We start from the raw sequence: 22,834 nt of genomic DNA on the forward strand, positions 1-22,834 counted from the left end.
TTTACCAGGGTCTCCACAAAGGGGGAGGCTGTGCGGGCGGGGAGCACCCCCAAAAGTCTTCCTGGTGCCATTGGGCAGCAGGGCACAGGGGTGTCTCCGCCTGTTGCGTTGCGACCAAATCCTTTGTCGAGTGTGTGCAGTTGCGATGCCAACCACAATCTTTGAACGTCTGCTGGAGCCGGGCCAAGAGTTGGTTGCAAGCCTCTGGGCTCAGCAGGTTGTATTTCGGGATCAACGTCGCAAAGTGCGACAGGCAGGTGTGATACCCTTCGCAGTAGCTATCCACCGATCCTGTGGGAAGCAAAAATCTCAAATTATTCCCCGAGACTCCCCGATACAGCTAGTTCATTTAGTGACTGTTGGCACCGACAAGAGTGGCTTAGAGCCGTTAAGTGAATCACTGCAGTTCTTAAATTAGTCACATGGTTGTTAAGCGAATCCCCACAGATTTTGCTTCTCGGAAGGTCGCAAAAAGGGATCACGTGACCCCGGGACAATGCGACTGTCATAAGTCCATGCCAGTTGCCAAGCCTCTGTTTTGATCACGGATGCTGCAACGGTCGTAAGTGTGAAAAATGGCCCTAAGTTTCTTCAAGGCCATTATAACTTCGAACCGTCACTAAACGAATGTAAGTCTATGATGGCCTGTACAACATCCGAGGTTGAGGGATCGCCCTGCTAAACTGTTGATTTTCAAACGTTCCTTCTGTCAACACAAGGACACACAATTGTGCAACCCTTGTCACACTCACCGGGAAGCGTGCCGCAAGACGTGGGCAGGTCCTTGAGGAACTGGACCGTCATCTCCAAAATATCGGCTTTCTCTAGTTTCGAATAGCAGGAATTCTGGAGCGGAATAGAGATTTTTGTGGTTGATTTTGAGGCGCGAAAAAAGATGCAAAATTACACAGGCCACAAATATGTTGCCAAGAAGCCCCTGCAGGGAACGGGAGGGTTGGGGACTTAGCATAAGAGTTGTATGCAAGCTCGCACTACAGGTAGTCCTTGGCTTAGGACCACAATGGAGCCCAAGATTTCTGTCGCTGAGCGAGACAATTAAGTCAGTTCTGCTCCATTTTAAGACCTCTCTTGCCACAGCTGTTAAAGTGAATCCCTTAACAGCAGCAGGCCCTTGATGCCCTCTGAGCTTGGGGCTTTTCTTCATGACCCAACTAGGGAACAACATCAGGGCTAGAAGGGAGGGGGGTTTGCTCTTGGTTGATATGCAGCTCCTGCTGGCCCTGATGATGTTCCCTAGTTGGGTCATGAAATGTCTGCGAGAAAACAACTAAGCTCATTGAGCATGAGGACCCCGCAGTCCTGCTCTCCAGAAGCCCCCCCTTCCCTTCTAGCACTGATGATGTTCCCTAGTTGGGTCATGAAACGTCTGTGAGAACACACCCCGCCTAGCTCAGAGATCCCCCCCATTTCAACCCTGAGGTGCAAATATTCTCCTCTGTTGTTCATCTTAGTCATGTCAAAGCACTCTGCCCCTCTCGGATCCCAGGGGCGGGGAGGGAAGGGCCCCCACAATTTTTTCCCACCAGCCAGGGGGTCCTGGAGGGTCTGGCGTGGGGAGGGGGCGTCGCCACTCACGTCTTTGCCCACCAGGGGAAGGATGAGCGTCTTGAGTTGGCCAAGACTGCAGTTGATGCGCGCTCGGCGGCGTTTCTCCATCAGGGGCTTCAGGCTCTGTAGGGGTGGGGGAGAGAGGAGAGAGGAGGGGTTAGTCCGACGGCTGGACCCCGGGCCCGGTCAGGGGAAGGTGCAAGGGACGCGGCTGGGCCTCCCCCGCTCCGGCTCACCTTCCGCAGCTCGGAAGCTTCCCCGCTTTTCCTTCCAGGACTCATCCCGCCTGTAACGCACAACAGCCCGACGGCGCGGCGGCAGAAGCGGCTACTAGCTCTGCCCCGCCCGGCGGGGGCCTTTTATACCCTCCTTGCCCCGCCCACTTGGAATGCCGGGCCCTCCTCGCCCCGCCCCTTAAGGGCCAGTGCCGCCTGGCCCGCGGAACTCGCCGCCACTTTTGCCAAGCCGGACTGGCTGGCGCTGGGTGGCCCCGGTTATTGGCTGCCCGCTGAGTGCCGGGCCAGATCGGTTGGCCAGGTTGGGAGATGGCCACAGGGAGGGTGGTCTTTCCCCTTCAAGGGGAGGGCGGGGCGAGGAAATGGAAGAGAAATCTGAAATAACATCGAGGAAGAGGGAAGGAAAAAAAATGGGAAGAAAGATATGGAAATAATATATATATATATATATTCCTTTCCTCCCTTCCATCTATCCTCTCCCCCTTTTTATATATAATATGTATGTAATTTTATATATACTTTTTATATATAATTTATATGTAATTCTGATGTTCTCTACAGCAGTAAAGGTAAGTTCCCCTCGCACCTATGTGCTAGTCGTTCCTGACTCTAGGGGGCGGTGCTCGTCTCCGTTTCAAAGCCGAAGAGCCAGCGCTCTCCGAAGACGTCTCCGTTGTCATGTGGCCGGCATGACTCAACGCCAAAGGCGCACGGAACGCTGTTCCTTTCCCACCAAAGGTGGTCCCTATTTTTCTACTTGCATTTTTTACCTGCTTTCGAACTGCTAGGTTGGCAGAAGCTGAGACAAGTCACGGGAGCTCACCCCGTTACGCGGCCCTAGGGATTCGAACCGCTGAAGTGCCGGCCTTTCCATCGACAAGCTCAGCGTCTTAGCCACTGAGCCACCGCATCCCTTCCCTACAGCAGTTATAAATAACCAAAATCTCCTGATAGACACAGACAGACACCCCCCCCCAACCCTCCACACACACACGGCCCCCAACATTTTAGCTTGAGATGCTGCTTTGGGTCTCGGAGGGGCCATTAATATATTTTAAAAAAACCCGCCCCAAGCAGGCTTCACCCCAGCGGCTTAGGGCGGAGCTCCAGCTGTCTCAGCCGCGCGTCTTCAGCACCCTGGAGAGCGGCCGGGAAAGGCGCCACGCGGCGGGGCGAACACTCCTCTTTTCTCCCCCCTCCTCAAATAAATCCCTTGTGTATGTTGTTGACAAGTTGTAGCGGATGCCACAACGGCCTACCCAGCTGCCACGAAACAAGCTGGACCAAAAGACACACAATTTCCCAAACGCAGGTTCGCTTTAACTAGAGACACGCTGCAGGTACGTTTAATGAACCTAAGAATTATTGCATAAATATATGTACTTAGTGAATGAATAAAAATTCAGAAGAATCGGCCTGGGATGGGAGACCACAGGGAAAGTCCAAAAGAACTAGACGAGGAGGGGGGGGGGAGGCTGATAATCAGCTGCACATCTTGTCTGCTGACCCTGGGTTCAAATACAGGAGTTGAAGAGCAAAACAGCAAGCTAGGCTCAAGGTCTTCACTTCCCCCTTCCCACAATTGAGCTGTCATTGTGGTCTGGAGGCTGAGAATTTTTCCTCCTCCCCCCCCCCTCGGAGCTGGGATCGTTGAGGGAGGGTCTTTTGTGCTGTAGAGACCCTTCGGACCATCAAGCTCCAGAGAGCGTCCTCTGTCGCACGTGCTACAGCCAAGCCTTCTGTTGCTCCAACGGCCTTTTTCACAACTGGTAGTGGGCACGAGTGGGCACAGCTGCCGGGGTGCGTGTGTGTCTTAAAGACAATGCAAATGACTGCCAGTCTCTATCAACAAAGCTGGGTCGGGGGTCTGGAGGCTAAACCGTACGAAGAAGAGTTGCAGGACCTGAGTTTGTGTAGTCTAACAAAGAGAAGGACTAGCGGTGATATGATAGCCTTTTCCAATATTTGAGGGCTGCCCCAAAGAAGAGGGGGTCCCTCTGCTCTCCAAAGCCCCTGAAGGCAAGACAAGAAGTAATGGGTGGAAACCAATCAAGGAGAGAAGCAACCTGGAACCTAGGAGGAATTTTCCGACAGTAAGAAAAATTAATCAGAAGTTGTGGGTGCTCCATCGCGGACGGTTTTCAAGAAGACTGGACAGCCATTTGTCTGGAGGCGGTCTAGGGTCTCCTGCTTGAGCAGGGGGCTCGACTAGAAGACCTCCAAAGTCCCTTCCAGCCTTGGGATTCTATGAATTGTGACTGGAACTGTCTCGGTACAAATAACTGAAGCGGCTAACTTGGGTGTTCTTAAGAGGCTGGGCATAAATATTTAACTGTTCTTTAAGTTTATTTTCTAGGCCCTACCTGATTTTTGCAAACCTCCTCCCCTACTTCTTAACAGTGCCCACCCACGCAATTTGAAAGGGAGGGGGCGTGTCTCTTAAAAACTTTTTAATTGCAAAAATAACGGAAGCAGCCGAACTGTTGAGCATGGGGGCTTTTAATAGATGGTCTTTAGCGCCACCTTGTGGTCCAAACGAAGTATTGAAGCTTCCCTAAAAGATCCCCTTACTGGATCTTCTGCAGATCAGAAAAATATTCCTTTTCTTCCTTCACCCAAGAGAGAAAGGGGAAAAAAACGAGGGGTCCTTTCATTCTGGATCTTGTTGTTTTGGAGAGACCTGGCTCCAATTGCGCATTTTCTCTAAACTTGGAGAAGGGTGGACTTCAACTCCCAGAATTCCCTGGATGATTAGTTTATGAGAAGGTTTTAAGCCCAAGTTTACATTATATGAGATAAAACTAATAAATTAATAATAAGGTAAAATAAAAGAACGAAGTGAGATGAAATGAAATAAAGCATAATATAAATATAATATAATATAATATAATAATAATAATAATAATATAAATTATTAAATTAAATAATTAACTAAGTTTCACTTCATGTCCAATTTTGCAAGTTGGGTTTTGTGGTCCTCCCAAGGATTGGTAAGAGATTGGGGAGGGGGTGACAGTATCACAACTTCCCAGAATCCATCTCTATGGGCTGGCATCATCAGCCCCTTTTAACTAAGCCAAGATTAAACCATTTTGCCTTATTATTCTTGCAACGGTCTGTTGGGTGTCCTCCCCCCCTCCGCTTTCTTTCTTGTCCGCGGTTCCAATTTCTCCCTCCTCTTTACTGCCGTGAGGAGTCTGGGAGTTGAAGTCCATGCATGGTGTCTGGAGAATTCTGGGACTTGTAGTCCTTGCATGTTGGCTAGGGAATTCTGGGAGTTGAAGTCCACCTATTTTAAAGCAAACCAGCTTGGGGGTAGGGGGGGGGGGAACGCTGCCCAAAGGCACAACAATTTGCCACGTTTCCTCTCGGAGTCCCTTTCCACCTCCCTCTTCATTCCTGCCCTGCATCTCCGCTTGGTCCCCTTTCCCTCCCTCCTCTCCTCCTCCTCCTCCTCCTCCTCCCTTCCCCAAGCAGTTCCATCCCCTCCTGCGACCCCAGGACCACTTGCAAGGGTGCAAGGGCACCCTCGGAATCAGCATTTTTCGATCCAGCTGCCCCCGAAGGAGTGCGCTCTGTGCATGCTCAGAGGCCGGGCCACCCAGGTGCTGAAGGACAGCTCCCGGAGCTTGCGCTAGGAGTCGGAGCTGGCATACAGGAGGAGGGAGGCGCCGGGGGTGGGTGGGAGAAACCCCCCCTCAAGGCCAAGGAGGGGCGTGGCTTCCCTCTAGGGGGCGGGGCCAGATTCCCCCCTCCCCTCCCTCCCTCCCTCCGGCCGAAGCTCCCGCAGAGCCGGCCGGGCGCCAGGCGAGCGCTATGGCCGGGGAGCGGGCACTACTCGCGGCTCGCCAGGGCGATTTGGAGGCGCTGAAGGCGCTGCTGCCTCCGGCGGCCGAGCGGGGGGTCCCGCTGCTGCCCCCCGCCGCCCCCCGGGACCCCCTGGGCGCCTCGCCCGTCCACCACGCCGCCCGCGCCGGGAAACTGCGCTGCTTGCGCTACCTGGTGGAGGATGCCGCGCTGGATGCGCAGGGGCGGGCGCGCAACGGGGCCACCCCGGCCCACGACGCCGCCGCCACCGGCCACCTGGCCTGCCTGCAGTGGCTGCTCGGGCCCGGCGGCTGCCACGTCCAGGTGAGCCTCTGAGCACGGGCAGAGAGCGGGAGGGGAGGCAGGATCGCGAGGGGGGGACCCCAAGAACCGAAACGGCCGGGTCTCTTTCTTGTTTCCCCCCCCCCCTCTGCCCACCCGGCTTGCATGGGGTGGCTGCCCGGTCCGAGTCCAGGTTAGCCTCTGAGCACGTACAGAGGACGGAGAGCGAAGCGAAGAGGCGGGATCGTGGTGAGATCGCGGGCGCGGGCGCTTCAGGCTGAGGGGGACCCCCAAGGGGGGAAGTGGGGGGGTCTTTTTCTCCACCTGCGGGGTGGCTGTTGGACTTCGGTTCAGGTGAGCCTCTGAGGTCGTGCAGAGGGCAGGAAACGAGGCGGAGGGTCAGGACGGTTGCGGATGAGCGGAGGGGGGGCGTCTTTCCCTCGTTTGCCCTTCCGCCCACCCGCGGTGTCTGCACCGGCTGCCCCACCCGGGTCCAGGTGAGCCTCTGAGCACGTGCAGAGGGCAGCCAGGGAGGCGGGGCAAGAGAGGGGTCGCGTCTGCTTCAGCCCCCATAGCGGGACACTGGGGTCTCTACCCGGACAGGCCGGGAAACGGGGATTCTCCCTCCCGCGTGACTTGTACGAAGGTTGGCGAGAAAAGACCCGTGTTGGATTCACACAATCTCTAACCCCGACTCTGATCGGAAGACACGGGGAGACCCCGGCCAGATTCCCACAACACTTTGAGAACCGCATTGTGGCGTAACTCGCATGTGGGGCCGGTTCAACCTTGGGGCACCGGAGTGGAAAGAAGAGTGAAGAAGCCAGAACTATTATTTCTCCCCACCCCAAAAAAATGTAGCCTATTGTAGAAGGTAAGGGGACCTTAGAGATCATCTAGTCCAGCCCCTCCACTGGGCCGTTTGTAGTCCAGCTTGCTGTGAAATCCAGCCATGGCTTCCGTCCGCTTGGTGCCAGCCTAACTTTTTAACCTCTGTGTTCATTGGACACTATCTCTGAGCATGTGCAGAGTGGGAGTTGCCTGAGCTAAGACAGCAAACCTGATATTTTAAAGTTTTGGTTTTTTTTAACTGGAGCGTTTCTCATCCCATGTCATTCATTGCTTGTCGGAAACGGGACAAAACTGGTGAAATGAATTGGATTTGCCCAATTTTTCAGTAAACCATCTTTAAACCAGATCCTGGTTTAATTTAATGCAGGGTCGAAATCCAGTTACCCCTTCAGGTTTCCCAACATATTTTTGTGTAGTTTTCCAATCTTTTATTTTATTATTCATTTGGTTGCTTTCTTTTTTCTTTTCTTTTCTTTTACTTTAATTTATTTTTTTAACAAAAAAATAAATTAAAGAGTTGGAAGGAACCTTGGAGGTCCTCAAGTCCAACCCTCTGCTCAATTTTATTTTAAAAAATTAGTTTATTTTATTTTAGTTTAATTTAGTTGCTTCCTCTGACTTCCACAAGTCTTTGCTTTCCAAATTTCAGAAAACAACAACAACAAAGAATGAATTAGCTAAAACTTCCTTGCAAGACTTTCCCAACGTCTAACAAGCTTGTTTTGACGGCTTCCATTCACACAACCTTTTAACACTAAATTAAAGCGAGGTTGGGCAGTTGGTGTGTAAGTTGGTGGCCATTCTGGCCATTGATTTTGCTGGTTGGAAGGTCACAAAAGGGGATGGGATACTGCAACAGTCATATATGCAAGTCCATTGCCAAGCCCCCGAATTTGGATCAGTTGACCACTGTGATGGTCGTAAGTGTGAAAAACGGTCCTTAATTTTCCCCCTTTTTTCCCAGCAGTGCTGTAACTTTGAACGGACACTAAGCAAATGGTTGTAAGTCAAGGACTGCCAATATAGGCAAAAATGTCTTTTGCAATTGAGTGGCTGTTTCAGGTGTCAAGCATGACCCAAGTTTTGCTAAATCTCTCTGCCTTCCTTCTTTCCTCCCTTCCTTCCTTCCCTTTTCTCATCCATCCCTCTGTCCTTTCCTCTCTCCTTCCTTTCCTTCCTTCATTTCCTTCCTTCCTTCCCTTTTCTCATTCATCCCACTTTTTCTCCTTCCTTCCTTCCTTCCTTCCCTTTTCCCATCCATCCCTCTTTCCTTCTTTCCCCTCTCCTTTTCCTTCCTTCCTTCCTTCTTTCCTTCCTTCCTTCCCTCCCTTCCTCCTCTTTCCCATCCATCCCTCTTTCCTTCTTTCCCATCTCTCTCTCTCCTTCCTTCCTTCCTTCTTTCCTTTCCTTTCCTTGTCGTGCGTGGCCCACATTTTGCTAAATCGCCTCGGAGTTGTGACGGTCTCGCCATGTCCGTTCTTGCAGGATGCAGATCATTCGGGGGCTACCGTCCTGCACCTGGCGGCCCGCTTCGGCCACCACGACGTCATCGACTGGCTCTTGCGCTTCGGGGGCGGCGACCCGCTGGTGCCCACCGAGACGGGCGCGCTGCCCGTCCATTACGCTGCCACCAAAGGAGATTTCCCTTCCCTGCAGCTGATCCTCGGACACTGTCCCAGGTAAGGGACCACCTCGCTGGGTCGGCGTTACTTTCCCAACACGGAGTTGAGCGTGTGGTTGTTAAAAAGTGAAGCCTCACAGGTAGTCCTTGAGTTACGACCACCACAGAACCCCAAATTTCCTTCACTAAGTGAGGCGGAGGTTGTGTCATTTGCCCTGTTTTACGACCTTTTTTTTGACACCGTTAAGCGAACCGCTGCCGTTCTTAAATGAGTCGCTCGGGCGTTAAGTGAACCCGGCTTCCCCCTTGAAGGTCGCGAAAGTGGATCACGTGACTCTGGGATGCTACGACCGTCATAAATATGAGTCAGCTGCCAAGAGTCTGAATTTTCATCACGTGACCACGGGGATGCTGCGACGGTCATAAGTGGGAAACACGGTCATAAGTCACTTTTTTTTTTGGCTGTTGTAACTTTCAACGGTCATTAAACGAACTTTTGTAAGTCAAGGACCGCCTGTATCTATTTTATTTTGGTTTTTTATTTATTTTGTTTGATTATTTTGTTTCAGATTTGGTTTTATTTTATTCCTCTATTAATTATGATAGTTTTTGCCTCGTCGTTGGTGGGTTTCCTAACACCGGGGGGGGAGGAGGGGGGGGCTTTTTAAAATCTTTCCGAGAGTTGAAAATTTTGTCCCCCTTTGAAAACCTTTTGGCCCCAGTTGGTAAGTGAATCAGTGCAGTTAAATCAGGAACACGGTTGTTAAATGAATCGACTTTGCTGGTCTCAAGGTCACAAAAGTGGATCACGTGATACTGCAACCGTCATAAGTACATGCCAGTTGCCAAGCCTCTGAATTCTGGTCACGTGACCCCCGGGAATTTGGTTCAGCAGGGGGTCCAATTCTATGATTCTGAGACAGATGGATAAGATACAGGACAGAAGGATGGATGGATGAACGGAAGGAAGGAGGGAGGGAGGGAGAGAAGGAAGGAAGATTAGAGGAAGCAAGGAAGATTAGAAGAAGGAAGGAAGGAAGGAAGGAAGGAGAAAGGGAAAAGGGACATTCCCAAGGAGGGAAAGTGGGAGATAGGGAAGGGAAGGGAAGGAAGGAAGGAAGGAAGATTAGAAGAAGGAAGAAAGGAGAGGACATTAAAGGAGTGAAAGAGGGAGGAGAGGGGAGGGTGGGAGGGAGGAGGGAGGGAGGAAGAAAGGAGGGAGGAGAAGTAAGATTTGAGGAAGGAAGGAAGATTAGAAGAAGGAAGGAAGGAGAAAGGGAGGGAAGGAAAAGGGACATTAAAGGAGGGAAAGAGGGAGGGAGGGAGGGAGGAGGAGGAGAAGGAAGGAAGATTAGAGGAAGCAAGGAAGATTAGAAGAAGGAAGGAAGGAAGGAAGGAAGGAGAAAGGGAAAAGGGACATTCCCAAGGAGGGAAAGTGGGAGATAGGGAAGGGAAGGGAAGGAAGGAAGGAAGGAAGATTAGAAGAAGGAAGAAAGGAGAGGACATTAAAGGAGTGAAAGAGGGAGGAGAGGGGAGGGTGGGAGGAGGGAGGGAGGGAGGAAGAAAGGAGGGAGAGAAGTAAGATTTGAGGAAGGAAGGAAGATTAGAAGAAGGAAGGAAGGAGAAAGGGAGGGAAGGAAAAGGGACATTAAAGGAGGGAAAGAGGGAGGGAGGGGAGGGAGGGAGGGAGGGAGAAGGAAGGAAGGAAGGAAGGAAGGAAGGAAGGAAGGAAGGAAGGAAGGAAGGAAGGAAGGAACCAGGAGTTGTGGCTGCTCCATCACTGGAGGTCTTCAAAAGAAGACTGGGCAACCATTTGTCCAGAATGGTCTGGGGGTCTCTTGCTTGAGCAGGGGGTTGGACTAGAAGACCTCCAAGGTCCCTTCCAGCTCTCTGATTATGGATTCTTTCTGACGCATGATTCAATGTGTTATGTTGTCACGATTGTTTATTTATTTATTTTTATTTATTTATTTTGTCAATCACATATAAGATAACAGGTAAAAATATAAACATAATTTGGATACATGAAAAGAGTAAGTAAAAAAAGGAATGTCAGGACAGGGACGGTAGGCAAGCAGGTGCGCTTATGCACACCTATCATGTACCTGTTGGCACCCGGGCAGAAAATGCATCTCCAGATTTCACCATGCGAAAGAGGGTTAGGCTAACCGCCATGTCCTTTGTGCAAAGGAAGTTAGGTTAGGCCAGGGGCTCTGCAAACCACGTTAAGTGCTGGCCAAGTGAGGCCTTTTACACCCAGCCTCAAGGACTGGCCCCGTGCCTCAGTGTCCCCATTGCAGAAAGCCACGTCCGTCCGTTGGTGTCAAGCTGCAACCCCCCCCCCCCCCGCAAAAGGATGTCACAAGCGCCCCGGCCACAATCCTGGCTTGGTTTTGCCCCCTATCCTATCCTGGTTTGTCCATCGTGGCTAGAATTGTCTCTCCTTGGTCCGGCTTGTTTTTGGCATCTTTGACAGCTTTATGGCGGGGGAGGGAGGGGCGCAGGGGAGGGGGGGGGCTTCGGAGATGGAAATAGAGCCCCCGGGGCTTTGCAAAGAGCTGATAACACAGCCGCCTTTGTGTCTGCCTGCGGTCTTATGTAAAGGGATTGTGTGCCAGGCAGGGGCCGGAGGACAGCCAAAATTTGGGTGGGCGGGGAAGGTGGGGGGAGGGCGGCTGGGGAGGGGGGAGGCCTGGGGGAGGGAGATTGAGGGCTCTTCTCCCTGGGAGGAGGGCGAGAGAAGTCTGAGCGCCTGTTTTCCTGGGAGGGTGGAGGTGTGTGTGTGTGTGTGTGTGTGTTGGCCACCGGCCACCTTGGGAGGGTGTGTAAGCTGTCATGTGGGTGTCTTGAGAGACACACAATGTCCTTCCTTCCTTCTCTTTTATCGTCCATCCCTCTTTCCTTCTTTCTCCTCTCTCTCTCCTTCTTTCCTTCTCTTTTCTTTCTCATCCATCCCTCTTTTCTGGTTTTCTCTATCTCTCTCTTTCCTTCCTTCCTTCCTTCCCTTTTCTCATCCATCCCTCTTTTCTGGTTTTCTCTATCTCTCTCTTTCCTTCCTTCCTTCCTTCCTTCCTTCCTTCCTTCCTTCCTTCCTTCCTTCCTTCCCTTTTCTCATCCATCCCTCTTCCCTTACCTCTCTCTCCTTCCTTTCCTTCCTTCTTTCCTTTCCTCCCTTCTCTTTCTCATCCATCCCTCTTTCATTCTTTCCCCTCTCTCTCCTTCTTTCCTTCTCTTTTCTTTCTTTATCTTTTCTTTTCTGGTTTTCTCTATCTCTTTCCTTCCTTCCGTCCTTCCCCCCCTCCCTCCTCCTCCCTCCTCCTCCCTCCCTTCCTTTTCTTTCTCAGACATCCCTCTTTTTTTCTTTCCTCTCTATCTCTTCTCTGCCTCCCTGCCTCCATTCTTTCTTCTTTCCTTCCTTCCTTCCCTCCTTCCTTCCTCTCTCTCTCTTTCTCTCTCTGCCTCCTTCCTTGCCTGCCTGATATATATAATCCATAAATCCAGTTCAATCCCCCCTCTGCGCAGCAACCCAACTCAAAGCGGAATGCAAGTCGTGGAAGGGAACTGAGAGGCCATCTAGCCCAACCCCCGCCCCCTCTGCCCAGGAAAAAAGATCACCAGCGTAGCTTTTCCAGCCAAAGTCCATCCAGTCTCTGCTATATACCTTCCTTAAAATTAAACTCCAGCCGAAGAGCTAATATAAAATCACTCCGGCTGGAAAAATAGGTCAGCGGGATCCTTTGGAATTGCACAAGTACAGTACGTAACAGATTAGAAGGTTTTTAATCTCATTTTCCACGGCGAGCCGGTGTGGTTAGACCACAAATAGCCTTCGGAGCGAAGACACAGCTCCTCGGAAGGGTAATTAAAACCTGCCGGATCCCTTATTCCTGCCAGCCAGAAACCGGCTTTTTTTGAAAAAAAAATAACAGCAACGCAAGGTGTCTTTCAAACTTTGCAGCATGCAAAGTCCAGTCTGCATGCAACAGAAATATCATATTTAACCAAGGGCTCAATCTGCAGAATTAATTTTGGGGACGATGGCTTGGTTTTTGCTCTTGATGGAGAGTTGGGAAGCCAAGCCTCTAAAAATAAATAAATAAAAAAATCAGAAATTTTGGGGCGGCGTTAAAAACAAGCTTCCCTCCCACCTCAAAATGCTAAGCAGCTTTTCAAAAATCTCCGAGAAAAACCAACAAAAGGAGAAAATGAGAGCTGCAAAAATTATTTGGGCTGGTTCTGCCATTCGCTTTGTAAATATTTTGCAATTGTGCCCCCCCAAAAACCCAAAATTTGCTGCAGTTTTCCTTTTTTATGACTGTCATCTTTCTTGGCTGGAGGGCTGAGTCAATCCAGAATGCGACGTATACAGTTAGTCCTCTACTTATGATCACAAGTGGTAGTTTTGGGACTCGTGTCCGATTTTACACCTTTTTTGCCGTAATGGTTAAGGGTGAATTGCTGCTATCGTTAAATGAACCTGGATTCCCCATTGCTTCTCACAAGGTCGTTAAAGGGGGAATCCCCTGACCCCGGGGACATTTTGCAACCGTCGTAAATACATACCGGGCGGTTTCCAATTTTGATCACATGATTGCAACCATCATAACTGCAAGGACTTTAAAAAAACAAAGGGTCATAAGTTGAGGACTTCCCGCATCGATGCCCAAGATCTTTAAATTTAGGGCAAGGTCTCTAAGGGACGTTAAGCAGCCAAGCAAATTTTCTCCCTTTTTCTCCAAATGTCTACATCCTTCGCATCTCTCTCTCGCTCTTTTTTTTTCTCGTAGGAGATCTGAGGATTATGTCCGTTCAAAATCCGGCAAGAATTTGTAAGACCTTGATAAGATTAGCGAATTTATTGGCACGCCATTCTGCCGCGGTTCAAACTATCTTGGTTTGAAATGTTTGCAAGTTTTAGGATCGAGGGATCCAGGTTAGGTCGGTTTGCTTATCTCGTCTTCGCTGGGACCTCAAATAAATACTATTTAAGAAAAAAATAAATTAATTAAATAGGTAGATAGTGCTAAACTTACCAGAGTTCATTTAGGGATTGTTTGGAGTTACAACAACAGAGATAAAAGTGACTTAAGACCATTTTTCAAACACTGGAAGTTTTAAAGAAGATTTTGGATAACCATTTTGTCTGAAGTGGTGTAGGGGTTTCCTGCCTGGGCAGGGGGTTGGACTAGAAGACCGCCAAGGTCTCTTCCAACTCTATTCTATTCTATTCTATTCTATTCTATTCTATTCTATTCTATTCTATTCTATTCTATTCTATTCTATTCTATTCTATTCCACATTTTCTCTTCTCTTCTTCTCTTCCCTTCCCTTCCCTTCCCTTCCATTAGGGTTAGGATTAGAATTAGGGTTAGGGTATTCTATTCTATTCTATTCTATTCTATTCTATTCTATTCTATTCTATTCTATTCTATTCTATTCCATTCCATTCCATTTATTCTATTCCACATTTTCTCTTCTCTTCTTCTCTTCCCTTCCCTTCCCTTCCCTTCCATTAGGGTTAGGATTAGGATTAGAATTAGAATTAGGGTTAGGGTATTCTATTCTATTCTATTCTATTCTATTCTATTCTATTCTATTCTATTCTATTCTATTCTATTCTATACTATTCTATATTCTATATTTTCTATTCTATTCTATATTCTATATTTTCTATTCTATTCTATTTTTTATATTCTATTCTATATTCTATACTCTATATTGTATATTTTATATTCTATTTTATATTCTATTCTATTCTATTCTATTCTATTCTATTCTATTCTATTCTATATTTTATATTCTATTCTATTCTATTCTATTCTATTCTATTCTATTCTATTCTATTCTATTCTATTCTATTCATCTGTTAATTAGACATAACCAATTCCTGCAACCTTTCTTTGGCTATTTTATGCTCTAATTTGAATTTTTCAGAATTATTATTATTATTTTTTTGGTGACCATAAACCAACATGGCTCCGTTCCTCCCATGTTTTTGCCTGTCTTAGTTAACATGAATTATTTACAGCCAGGCAAGAACTATCTTTCAGCGCACCTCCCCTCCCACCCCCACCCCAGTGACAGCTTGATCCCGGACTCGGTTACCGGTTATTGCAACCAGATCCCTCCAAGACTGCCAAGAAACACGGATGGTGGTTTAATCCAAGGAAGGTTTAGCTAAGACAAACCGCTTTCGATTCGCCTTCACTTCTTGGTTTATTCTATGAGTTTAAGTATTATGTAATACTATATATCATTGTATTTTATCCTATAACTATCGTATTTTACCCTACTCTCATTTTAAATTGTTTGTTTAGAATTTTATTGGTAATATGTGTTTGAACCTGTACATTGATATGGCCCTATTCAGTCTAATCAATAAACATATATAATATATATATGTATAATTATATAAATTTAATTATGGATAGGGGTGCAAAAATCTTCCCTTATCTAAAAGAGTTGCAGGTGGTCCTTGACTTGCAACAGTTCGTTTAGTGAGCGTTTGAAGTTAGAACAGCTTTGAAAAAAAGTGAATGGAATAGAATAAACAGAGTCGGAAGGGGCCTTGGAGGTCTTCTAGTCCAACCCCCTGCTCAGGCAGGAAACTCTACACCATTTCAGACAATCGTCCAATCTCTTCTTTAAAAATCCAAGTGTTGGAGCATTCACAACTTCTAGTGGCCAGTTGTTCCACGGGTTAATTGTTCTCAATGTCAGGAAATTCCAGGTTGCTTCTCTCTTTGGTTAGTTCAGGCCATTGATTGAATTAGATGATTATAGGATCGTTTTTCAGACTTACGACCGTTGCAGCATTCCTCGTGGTCACGTGATCAAATTTCAAAGGCTTAGCAACTGGCATGGACTTATGTCGGTTGCAACCTCCCGGGGTCACGTGATCTCCTTTGGCGACCTTCAGACCAGCAAAGTTGATTCATTTAACAACCGTGTGTTCCTGACTTAACTGCGCCGATTCACTTACCCATCGGGGCTGAAAGGTCATGAAATTGGGGGGGGGGTGGAGCAAAACTCAGCGGACAACCGCCTCCCTTAGCCGCAGAAATGTTGCGCCCAACAGCCGTCATAAGTCAAGGACTACCAGCACAATAGAACTCAGAGATTTCACTTGCTTCTCTACGTCAAGCGTTTAGGCGGCTGGACTGGATGCTTTTCGAAACCCCGCTTCCTAAGCGTCACACCATCCTGGCCTTTCACTGGAAACGTGCCTTGGGTTCGGGGGTTGGACTAGATGACCTCCAAGGCGCCCCTTTCCATCTCTCAACATCCTTGACTGCATTTTCTGCCTTCCGGCCGGCCTGGTAGCCATTAAAAATAATCTTTTATTTAAACTCACCAAATCTGCCCGGTGGGGGGGAGGCAGGACCACCCGGGGGTGGTGGGAGGAGGGAAGTGGGGGGAGGAGGGAGAGAGAGACCACCAGGTGTTCCATTGTCCCTGCCTGCTTTTTTTATCGCTGTGTCCTTTTCTGTGTCCCAGTAGCTAATCTGCAGCCTGGCACAATAGCAGCTGCCTGGAGGGATCTGATTTACGACGAAGCCCGCCTCACCAAGCGACGGCCAGATGGTCTGTCTCCTCGGCCCAGATAGTCCTTATCGCTGCCTTTGCAGCTTCCTGGGCGAGGGGGGGGGGTTTCTTCCCCCCCCAACCTGGAACGCCCACCCCTCTGCCCAGAGGAGCGAAGGACGGAAACGCCTGGGAAGAGATTTGCCCTTGCCAGGTGGTCCTCGAGTTACGACCGTCGCCTGTTGCGCCCAAACTTTCCGTGGCAAAGCGAGACAGCTTCTCAGTGAGTTTAGGAGCGGATGGAAAGAGAATAAGGTTGCATAGAACCCGGCATCTCCGAGAGATGCCAATCAATTATTAAAAAGCCCGGCTGAGTTTTTCTTACGTTGCCTTTCTGAAATATTCAAGAGGTTTTTAATTGGGCATTTACAGAGAATTAAAATCGGCAGAGGGCATCCGAGCCACGTGCGAATCCGGATTTTTTCGGGGTTAGAAAAATGAAACTTTCCAGCAATATTAACGCAGGGAAATTCTCTGCTCAATTCCAGATACGTTTGGTTAGAATATTTACGCGTTGCAGGAGGTCCTTGGGTTACGACCACCATGAAACTTCGCTGTTGCTAAGTGAGACATTTATGAAGTGAATTTGGTCCCCTGTTTTCGACCTTTCTTGCCACCGCTGTTAAATGAATCACTGCGGTTGGTAAGTTAGTACAATTGATGGTGGAAAGGCTTAACGATCTGAATGGGGCGGTATCTGTTACGGTCGTTTGTTGAGGACTATCTGCATCGTCTAGCCAGGAAAAATGATTTATTTAATTGGAAGAAAAGGAGGAAGAAAAAAAGAGGGGAGAAAACTCTAGTGGAAAAATGAATTTTTTTTCCCAGTTCTTCGTCAAGATTTGATTACAGATAGTCCCCGACTTACAACAGTTTGCTTGTTTCACGCTTAACGACCGTAACAGCATTCCCCAGGGCCACACGATACCCCTTAAGCGACCTTTGGACCAGCAAAGTCAATGGGGGAAGCTGGATTCGCTTAACGACCGTGTTTAAGAACATTTAAGAATGGCAGCGATTCACTTAATGACAGTCCTAAGCCACTTTTGTGGGTGCCGTTGTGGCTTCAAACGATCCCTTAATGAATTGTTGGAAATCGAGGACTGGGGAGTATTGGGGAGTCGGGGAATCATTTGAGTGATTCCCTTAACAACGGTGCCAAGAAAGGTCTTTAAACGGGGCAACCCATCACTTTAAAAAAAATGCCTCGCTTAGCGACAGAAACGTTGGGCTCAACTGCGGTTGTAGGTCGAGGATCCCCCGTGATTGATTTGATCATTTTTCCAAAAAAAAAAAAAAAAAGGAACTTATTAAACAGAGTCAACAGATTAGAGTTGGAAGGGACCCTGTAGGTCATCTAGTCCAACCCGCTGCCCAGCAACTTGACGGTTTGAATTTGGAAAATCCGAATTGTTTTTCTTTCTTTTTTTCCCCTTTCTTTCCAGTTCGGTCAACGCCCAAACCAAGAACGGTGCCACCCCGCTGTATTTAGCCTGCCAAGAGGGTCACTTGGAGATTGTCCAGTATTTGGTCAAGGAGTGTAAGGCTGACCCTCACCTACGCGCCAACGATGGCATGACGCCCCTCCACGCCGCGGCTCAGATGGGCCACAACACCGTCATTGTCTGGCTGGTGAGCACGGGAGGGGAGGGGAGAGGCATCGTGTGTGTGTGTGTGTGTGTGAGGAATCTTTCCTTACCGTCGTTCACAAACACACGCAGACCCCATGGAGGTAGTCCTTGACTTACGACCGTTCATTTAGCGACCGTCCAAAGCACCGAAAAAGGATCCGTTGTTTTTTTTTTACCTACCTTGTTCATGCAACCAAAATTCAGACAGTTTGGCTGCTGTCTCGTATTTACGACGGTCGCAGCGTCCACGGGGGGAGGGGGTCACCTGACCTCCCTTTGGTGACCTTCTGACAAGCCAGGTTCGCTGAACGACCGTGTCGCTAATCACGGCGGCCGCTCGCCCAGCAACCGCAGCACGAAGGGCCGTTAAAAGCGGAGAGAAACTCACTCGGCCGATGTCTCGCTTAGCGGCGGAAATTTCAGGGCACCCCGCTGTGGTCGTAAGTCGAGGGCTCCCGGTCTTGATCATTTATTTATTTTCATTTTTTTCATTTATCCTGCTGGCTACGCAGATGAGTTTCACCGATGTGAACCTGTCGGAGCAGGACGAAGACGGGGCCACGCCGATGCATTTCGCGGCCAGCCGGGGCCACGCCAAAGTCCTGAGTTGGCTGCTCTTGCACGGAGGGGAGATCGTGGTGGACCAGTGGGGGGGAACCCCCTTGCACGACGCCGCGGAGAACGGGGAGCTGGAGGTGAGAGAAGATTGGTCGGTGGGGGGGATCGCCTCTTGGTGCCCTTTCCCTTGGGAGGAAGGAAGAATTGGAGGCAGCAGCGAGGGAAGGAAGTGCTGGGTTCGGTTCAGCTCAGGGGGAGGCCCTTGTGAGTGTCCCTGCTGGGCCTTAGGAGTGGGAGAACTATAGAAAGATTGGAAGGACCCCAGAGGTCATCAAGTCCAACCCCTGGCTGGGGGAGGAAATCCAAATTAAAATATAGGAGTCTAGAAGAAAAGAGTCGAAAGGGGCCATAGAGGTTGTGTAGTCCGATTCCCTGCCTGGAGGAGGAACACGGAAACCTAAGGCTGGAAGGGATACCACGGGAGGTCATCCAGTCCAACCCCCTGCCCGGTGAACGAATCCAAATTGAAATACAGAAGCCTAAAATGGAAAGGTTGAGAGGGGCTTCAGAGGTTATCCAGCTCAACCGCCCCCCCCGCTTGTGTCGTAATCTCAATGGAAATATAGGAGTCTGGAACAGAAGGGTTGAGAGGGGCCTCAGAGGTCATTCAGTCTAACCCCCTGCCTGGTGAAGGAATCCAAATTGAAATGTACACAACTGGAAGGGTTGAGAGGGACCTCGGAGGTCATCTAACCTAACCCCCTGCCCAATGAAGGAATCCAAATTAAAATATACAACTGGAAAGGTTGAGAGGGGCCTTGGAGGGCATCTAGTCTAGTCCCACCCCCTGCTGGGATATCACAATCCAAACTGAAATTCTAGATTCTACACCCAAATTAAACGAAGGAAGCCTGAAACGGAAGGCTTGAGAAGGTCCTCAGAGGTCATCCAGCCCAACCCGCTGCCTGGTGGGAGGAATCTCAGTCAAAATATAGACGCCTAGAATGAGTGGGAGGGAAGGGGGACCACCGAGGTCATCTAGTTCAACCCCCCAGCTTCCCCTCTCCGCTCATCCACATCCTCTTCTCTCCCACCCACCCCCCATCACAGTGCTGTCAGATCCTCGTGGTTAACGGCGTTGACCTCGGCCTCCGCGACCGAGACGGCTGCACCGCCGCGGACCTTGCCGACTACAACGGCCACTCGCAATGCGCCAAGTACCTGCGGACGGTGGAGAACATGGTGCAGAGGCGTGGCGGGGAGGGTGGCTTAGCCTTGCCAATGTAGGGGGGGAGCATGAAAAGGGGCTGGGATGACTATCGGGGCTCCTAAGGGACATCTAGAGGGCTTCAACCTTGCCTCGGATTTATCCTTTCATCCCACCACGCCTCTTAGTCTTACGACTGTAATCGGGACCAAAAAAACTTCAGCGGTTCCAGTCTTTAAGTGAGGCACCCCTGATTTTAAAACCTTGTTTTGCCATGGTCGTTCAGCGAATCCAGATTCCTGTCTGTCTATCTGTCTGTCTGTCTATCATCTATCATGTCTCTATCATCTGTCTACCTATCATACATTAATTATCTCTCATGTCTCTCTATCTATATCTATCTATCATATATTTTCTGTCTATCTAAGCTAGATAGAAAGAGAGAGTGAGCAATATGATAGATAGATAGAAAGATAGATAGATAGATAGATAGATAGATAGATAGATAGATAGATAGATAGATAGATAATAGATGGAGAGAGAGAGGGAGGGATGGAGGGATAGATAATAGATGGAGAGAGAGAGGGAGGGATGGAGGGATAGATAGATGGGATAGAGGAATAGATGATAGATGAATGGTAGATAGATAGATAGATAGATAGATAGATAGATAGATAGATAGATAGATAGATACAAATAGACAGACAGACAGATATAGAGATATGAAACAGAGAGAGAGAGAGAGATGCTATTTGCATTATTGTATTATTTTTTTCTCTGTTTTCCATTTAATTTTTGGTTTGTTGCATTGCTTTTTAATCTTTTTGTTCTTGTATATATTTTTATGTGTTTTCTATTTCTGTAATGGCACCGATTGTTAACATTTCCATTCCTCCTTCATTTCTTCCTTTCTCCTCCTTTCCTTTCTTCTCCTCGCTCCTCTTTCTGTTCTGTTTACGTTCTGCCCTTGTTCTTTTCCCCCTCCTCTTTTCTCTGTCCTTTTTCCCTGTTTTTTTAAAAAAACTCACATCTTTCCTGTCTCCATTCTTCATTTACTTTCTCCTCTTATGACTGTCCTGTTTTTTCTTCCTCTCTTTTTCTGTTTCTCCTGATATTTCCCCCCCCTTCTTTCCTTCCCTCTGTTTCCTCCTCCCCTCCCTCTCCTGTTGCATTTAAAAACTCCAGAAAAATAACTATCGCCACAATTTTAAAAAACCACCGGTCTTCCACAGAAGCTGGGACAAGGCCACTGATGCCCTGGTCACTTACAAGGAATCCGTGGTACGTGCCACGTCTGTGGCTTCCTTCCGTGCATCTATCTATCTATCTATCTATCTATCTATCTATCTATCTATCTATCTATCTATCTATCTATCTATCTATATCTCTCTGTCTATCTATCTATCTATCTATCATCTATCTATCTATCTATCTAATTTTTCATATCTATCTATCTATCTATCTATCTATCTATCTATCTATCTATCTATCTATCTATCTATCTATCTAATTTTTCATATCTATCTATCTATCTATCTATCTATCTATCTATCTATCTATCTATCTATCTAATTTTTCATATCTATCTATCATCTATCTCTATCTATCTATCTATCATTTATCTATCATCTCTCTCTGTGTCTGTCTATCTATCTATCTATCATCTATATCTATCATGTCTATATTTATCTATCTGTCATCTATCATTATTTATCTATCACATCCGTGGCTTCCTTCCGTGCAAATGTTGCTTTGCAGACCAAAGGCATTGATCCTGGCTCACCTAAAGCGAACCGACGAAATTTCTTTGTCTTTTTAAATTTAATTTTAAATTTTGCATGGGTGATTTCTTTATTTTTTCTCGCCCGTTCCCATGCCGGCTGGCAGTCTGCATCTCCCATTTTCAGGTGTTTCTGGCCCGTTTATTTCAAGGGTGGGGGGAGAGAAATGTGCTTTTTGAAAGCTCTCCAATGCCAGGGGGAATTCACCGGCTGCTGGTTACCCAGGGCACCGGGTGTAAATCCTACCAGGGTGGCTGTGATGTCGCGCAGCCCCCAGGGAGGTAAATAAACCTGTTATTTTACGCTGGATGTTGGTTGAGCTTTGGGCTGCGACAGAAGGAGAGAAGCTCTTTTCCCCCAGCATCATGGGCAACGTAAGAAGGGTCCCTGGGTGGGTGGGAGCCCTTTTAAGGGGGTGCGATCTGCAGGAACGACTTGGGGGGCCGAGGTGGCAATTTCATAGGCACCCATCCTCTTCTTGCTTTAAATCCGGAAGGGAACCTGGCTTGTCTCCAGAAATTGTGGCTGCTTTATCACTGGAGGTTTTTAAGAAGAGACTGGACAGCCATTGGTCCTTAATGGTCTGGGGTCTCCTGCTTGAGCAGGGGGTTGGACTAGAAGACCTCCAAGGTCCCTTCCAGCTCTATGATTCTTAGAGAGATAAGATACATGATAGATAGAGAGAAGGGAGGGAGGGAGGAAAGAAGGAGGGGAGGGAAGGAGGGAGGGAGGGAGGGAGGAAGGAAGGAAGGAAGGAAGGAAGGACAAAATGTAACAGATAGAAACTAATCAAGGAGAAACGCAATCTAGAATTAAGGAGAAATTTCCTGACACTGAGAACAATTAACCAGTGGAACAGCTTGCCACTAGAAATTGTGGGTGCTCTATCATTGGAGGTCTTCAAGAAGAGTTTGGACCAGAATGATCTACGGTCTCCTGCTTGAGCTGTGGGTTGGATTATAACAGCTCAGTGAAGAATCCAGACCAAAATAGAAGATCTTAGAAGGAAAGGGATCCAGGGGGCCATCTACTCCAACCCCCTGCTCAGTGTAAAGGACCCAGGCCAAGGCACGGAATCTTAGAAGGGAAGGGATCTGGGAGGCCATCTAGTCCAACCCCCTACAGAGTTCCGAGTCCGGCAAAAACGGACATCCACATGTCCCTTCTATGCGGGGGCTACAAATTCCTCACTCAACTCGTTGAAAAGATTCTTTGAACGAAAACCCTGAACCCTGAAAATTGGATGGGGTGGGGGACGGACAAAAAGTCCAGGATGAGTTTAACAATCATTTCCTGGGAGGTTCTGGGTTCGAGTGAAGCCACCTCCTACTTCCTGAATGGATCCCTTAACGCCTCGTCTCCCCACAGAGTGTGGAGCACCGAGTGTTGTCCCGAGACCCCTCGGCCGACACAGAACTCAAACAGCCAGATTCCGGCTTGTCCTCTCCCCACACCACCGTCTCAGCCCCCCAGACCCATTTCGACATGGGGTCTCCGAGCAGCATCTTCTCCAACTACGATTCCTCGCACTCGAGTCAGTCCAGCACGGGGGAGAAGAGGAATTACACAGGGCCGCGTAAGCAACCGTCGGGGAACCGCCGCTTCCATGCTCAGCCACCAAGATCTGATGGCTGGCACGACTGGCGTCGCTTCCAGAGCGTGAGACAGATGACTTGTGACGTAAATCGCTGGGTGGTGCCCTTTCC

The 22,834-nt window shown here is 48.6% G+C and overlaps 2 protein-coding genes across 2 annotated transcripts in view; one reads left to right on the plus strand and one right to left on the minus strand.

The window, feature by feature from the left end:
- Position 1: 1 nt before the first annotated feature.
- HES2 (hes family bHLH transcription factor 2) lies at positions 2–1,850 on the minus strand. Its single transcript, XM_058161437.1, has 4 exons — positions 1,806–1,850; positions 1,597–1,692; positions 753–846; positions 2–291 (listed from the first exon to the last, which is right to left on the minus strand). Exons 1-4 carry the CDS (start codon positions 1,848–1,850, stop codon positions 2–4), a joined length of 525 nt encoding a protein of 174 aa, XP_058017420.1.
- Positions 1,851–5,621: 3,771 nt separating this feature from the next.
- Positions 5,622–22,834, plus strand: part of ESPN (espin) — a 35,350-nt gene continuing 18,137 nt past the window's right edge. Inside the window, exons 1-6 of the mRNA XM_058161301.1 lie at positions 5,622–5,936; positions 8,232–8,425; positions 17,397–17,583; positions 18,095–18,277; positions 19,251–19,382; positions 22,497–22,704. Of these exons, the coding sequence (XP_058017284.1) occupies positions 5,622–5,936; positions 8,232–8,425; positions 17,397–17,583; positions 18,095–18,277; positions 19,251–19,382; positions 22,497–22,704 (1,219 nt within the window). The remainder of the gene's footprint in view (positions 5,937–8,231; positions 8,426–17,396; positions 17,584–18,094; positions 18,278–19,250; positions 19,383–22,496; positions 22,705–22,834) is intronic.

This window comes from Ahaetulla prasina, chromosome 18, assembly GCF_028640845.1.
Source record: "Ahaetulla prasina isolate Xishuangbanna chromosome 18, ASM2864084v1, whole genome shotgun sequence".
Classification (NCBI taxonomy): domain Eukaryota; kingdom Metazoa; phylum Chordata; class Lepidosauria; order Squamata; family Colubridae; genus Ahaetulla; species Ahaetulla prasina.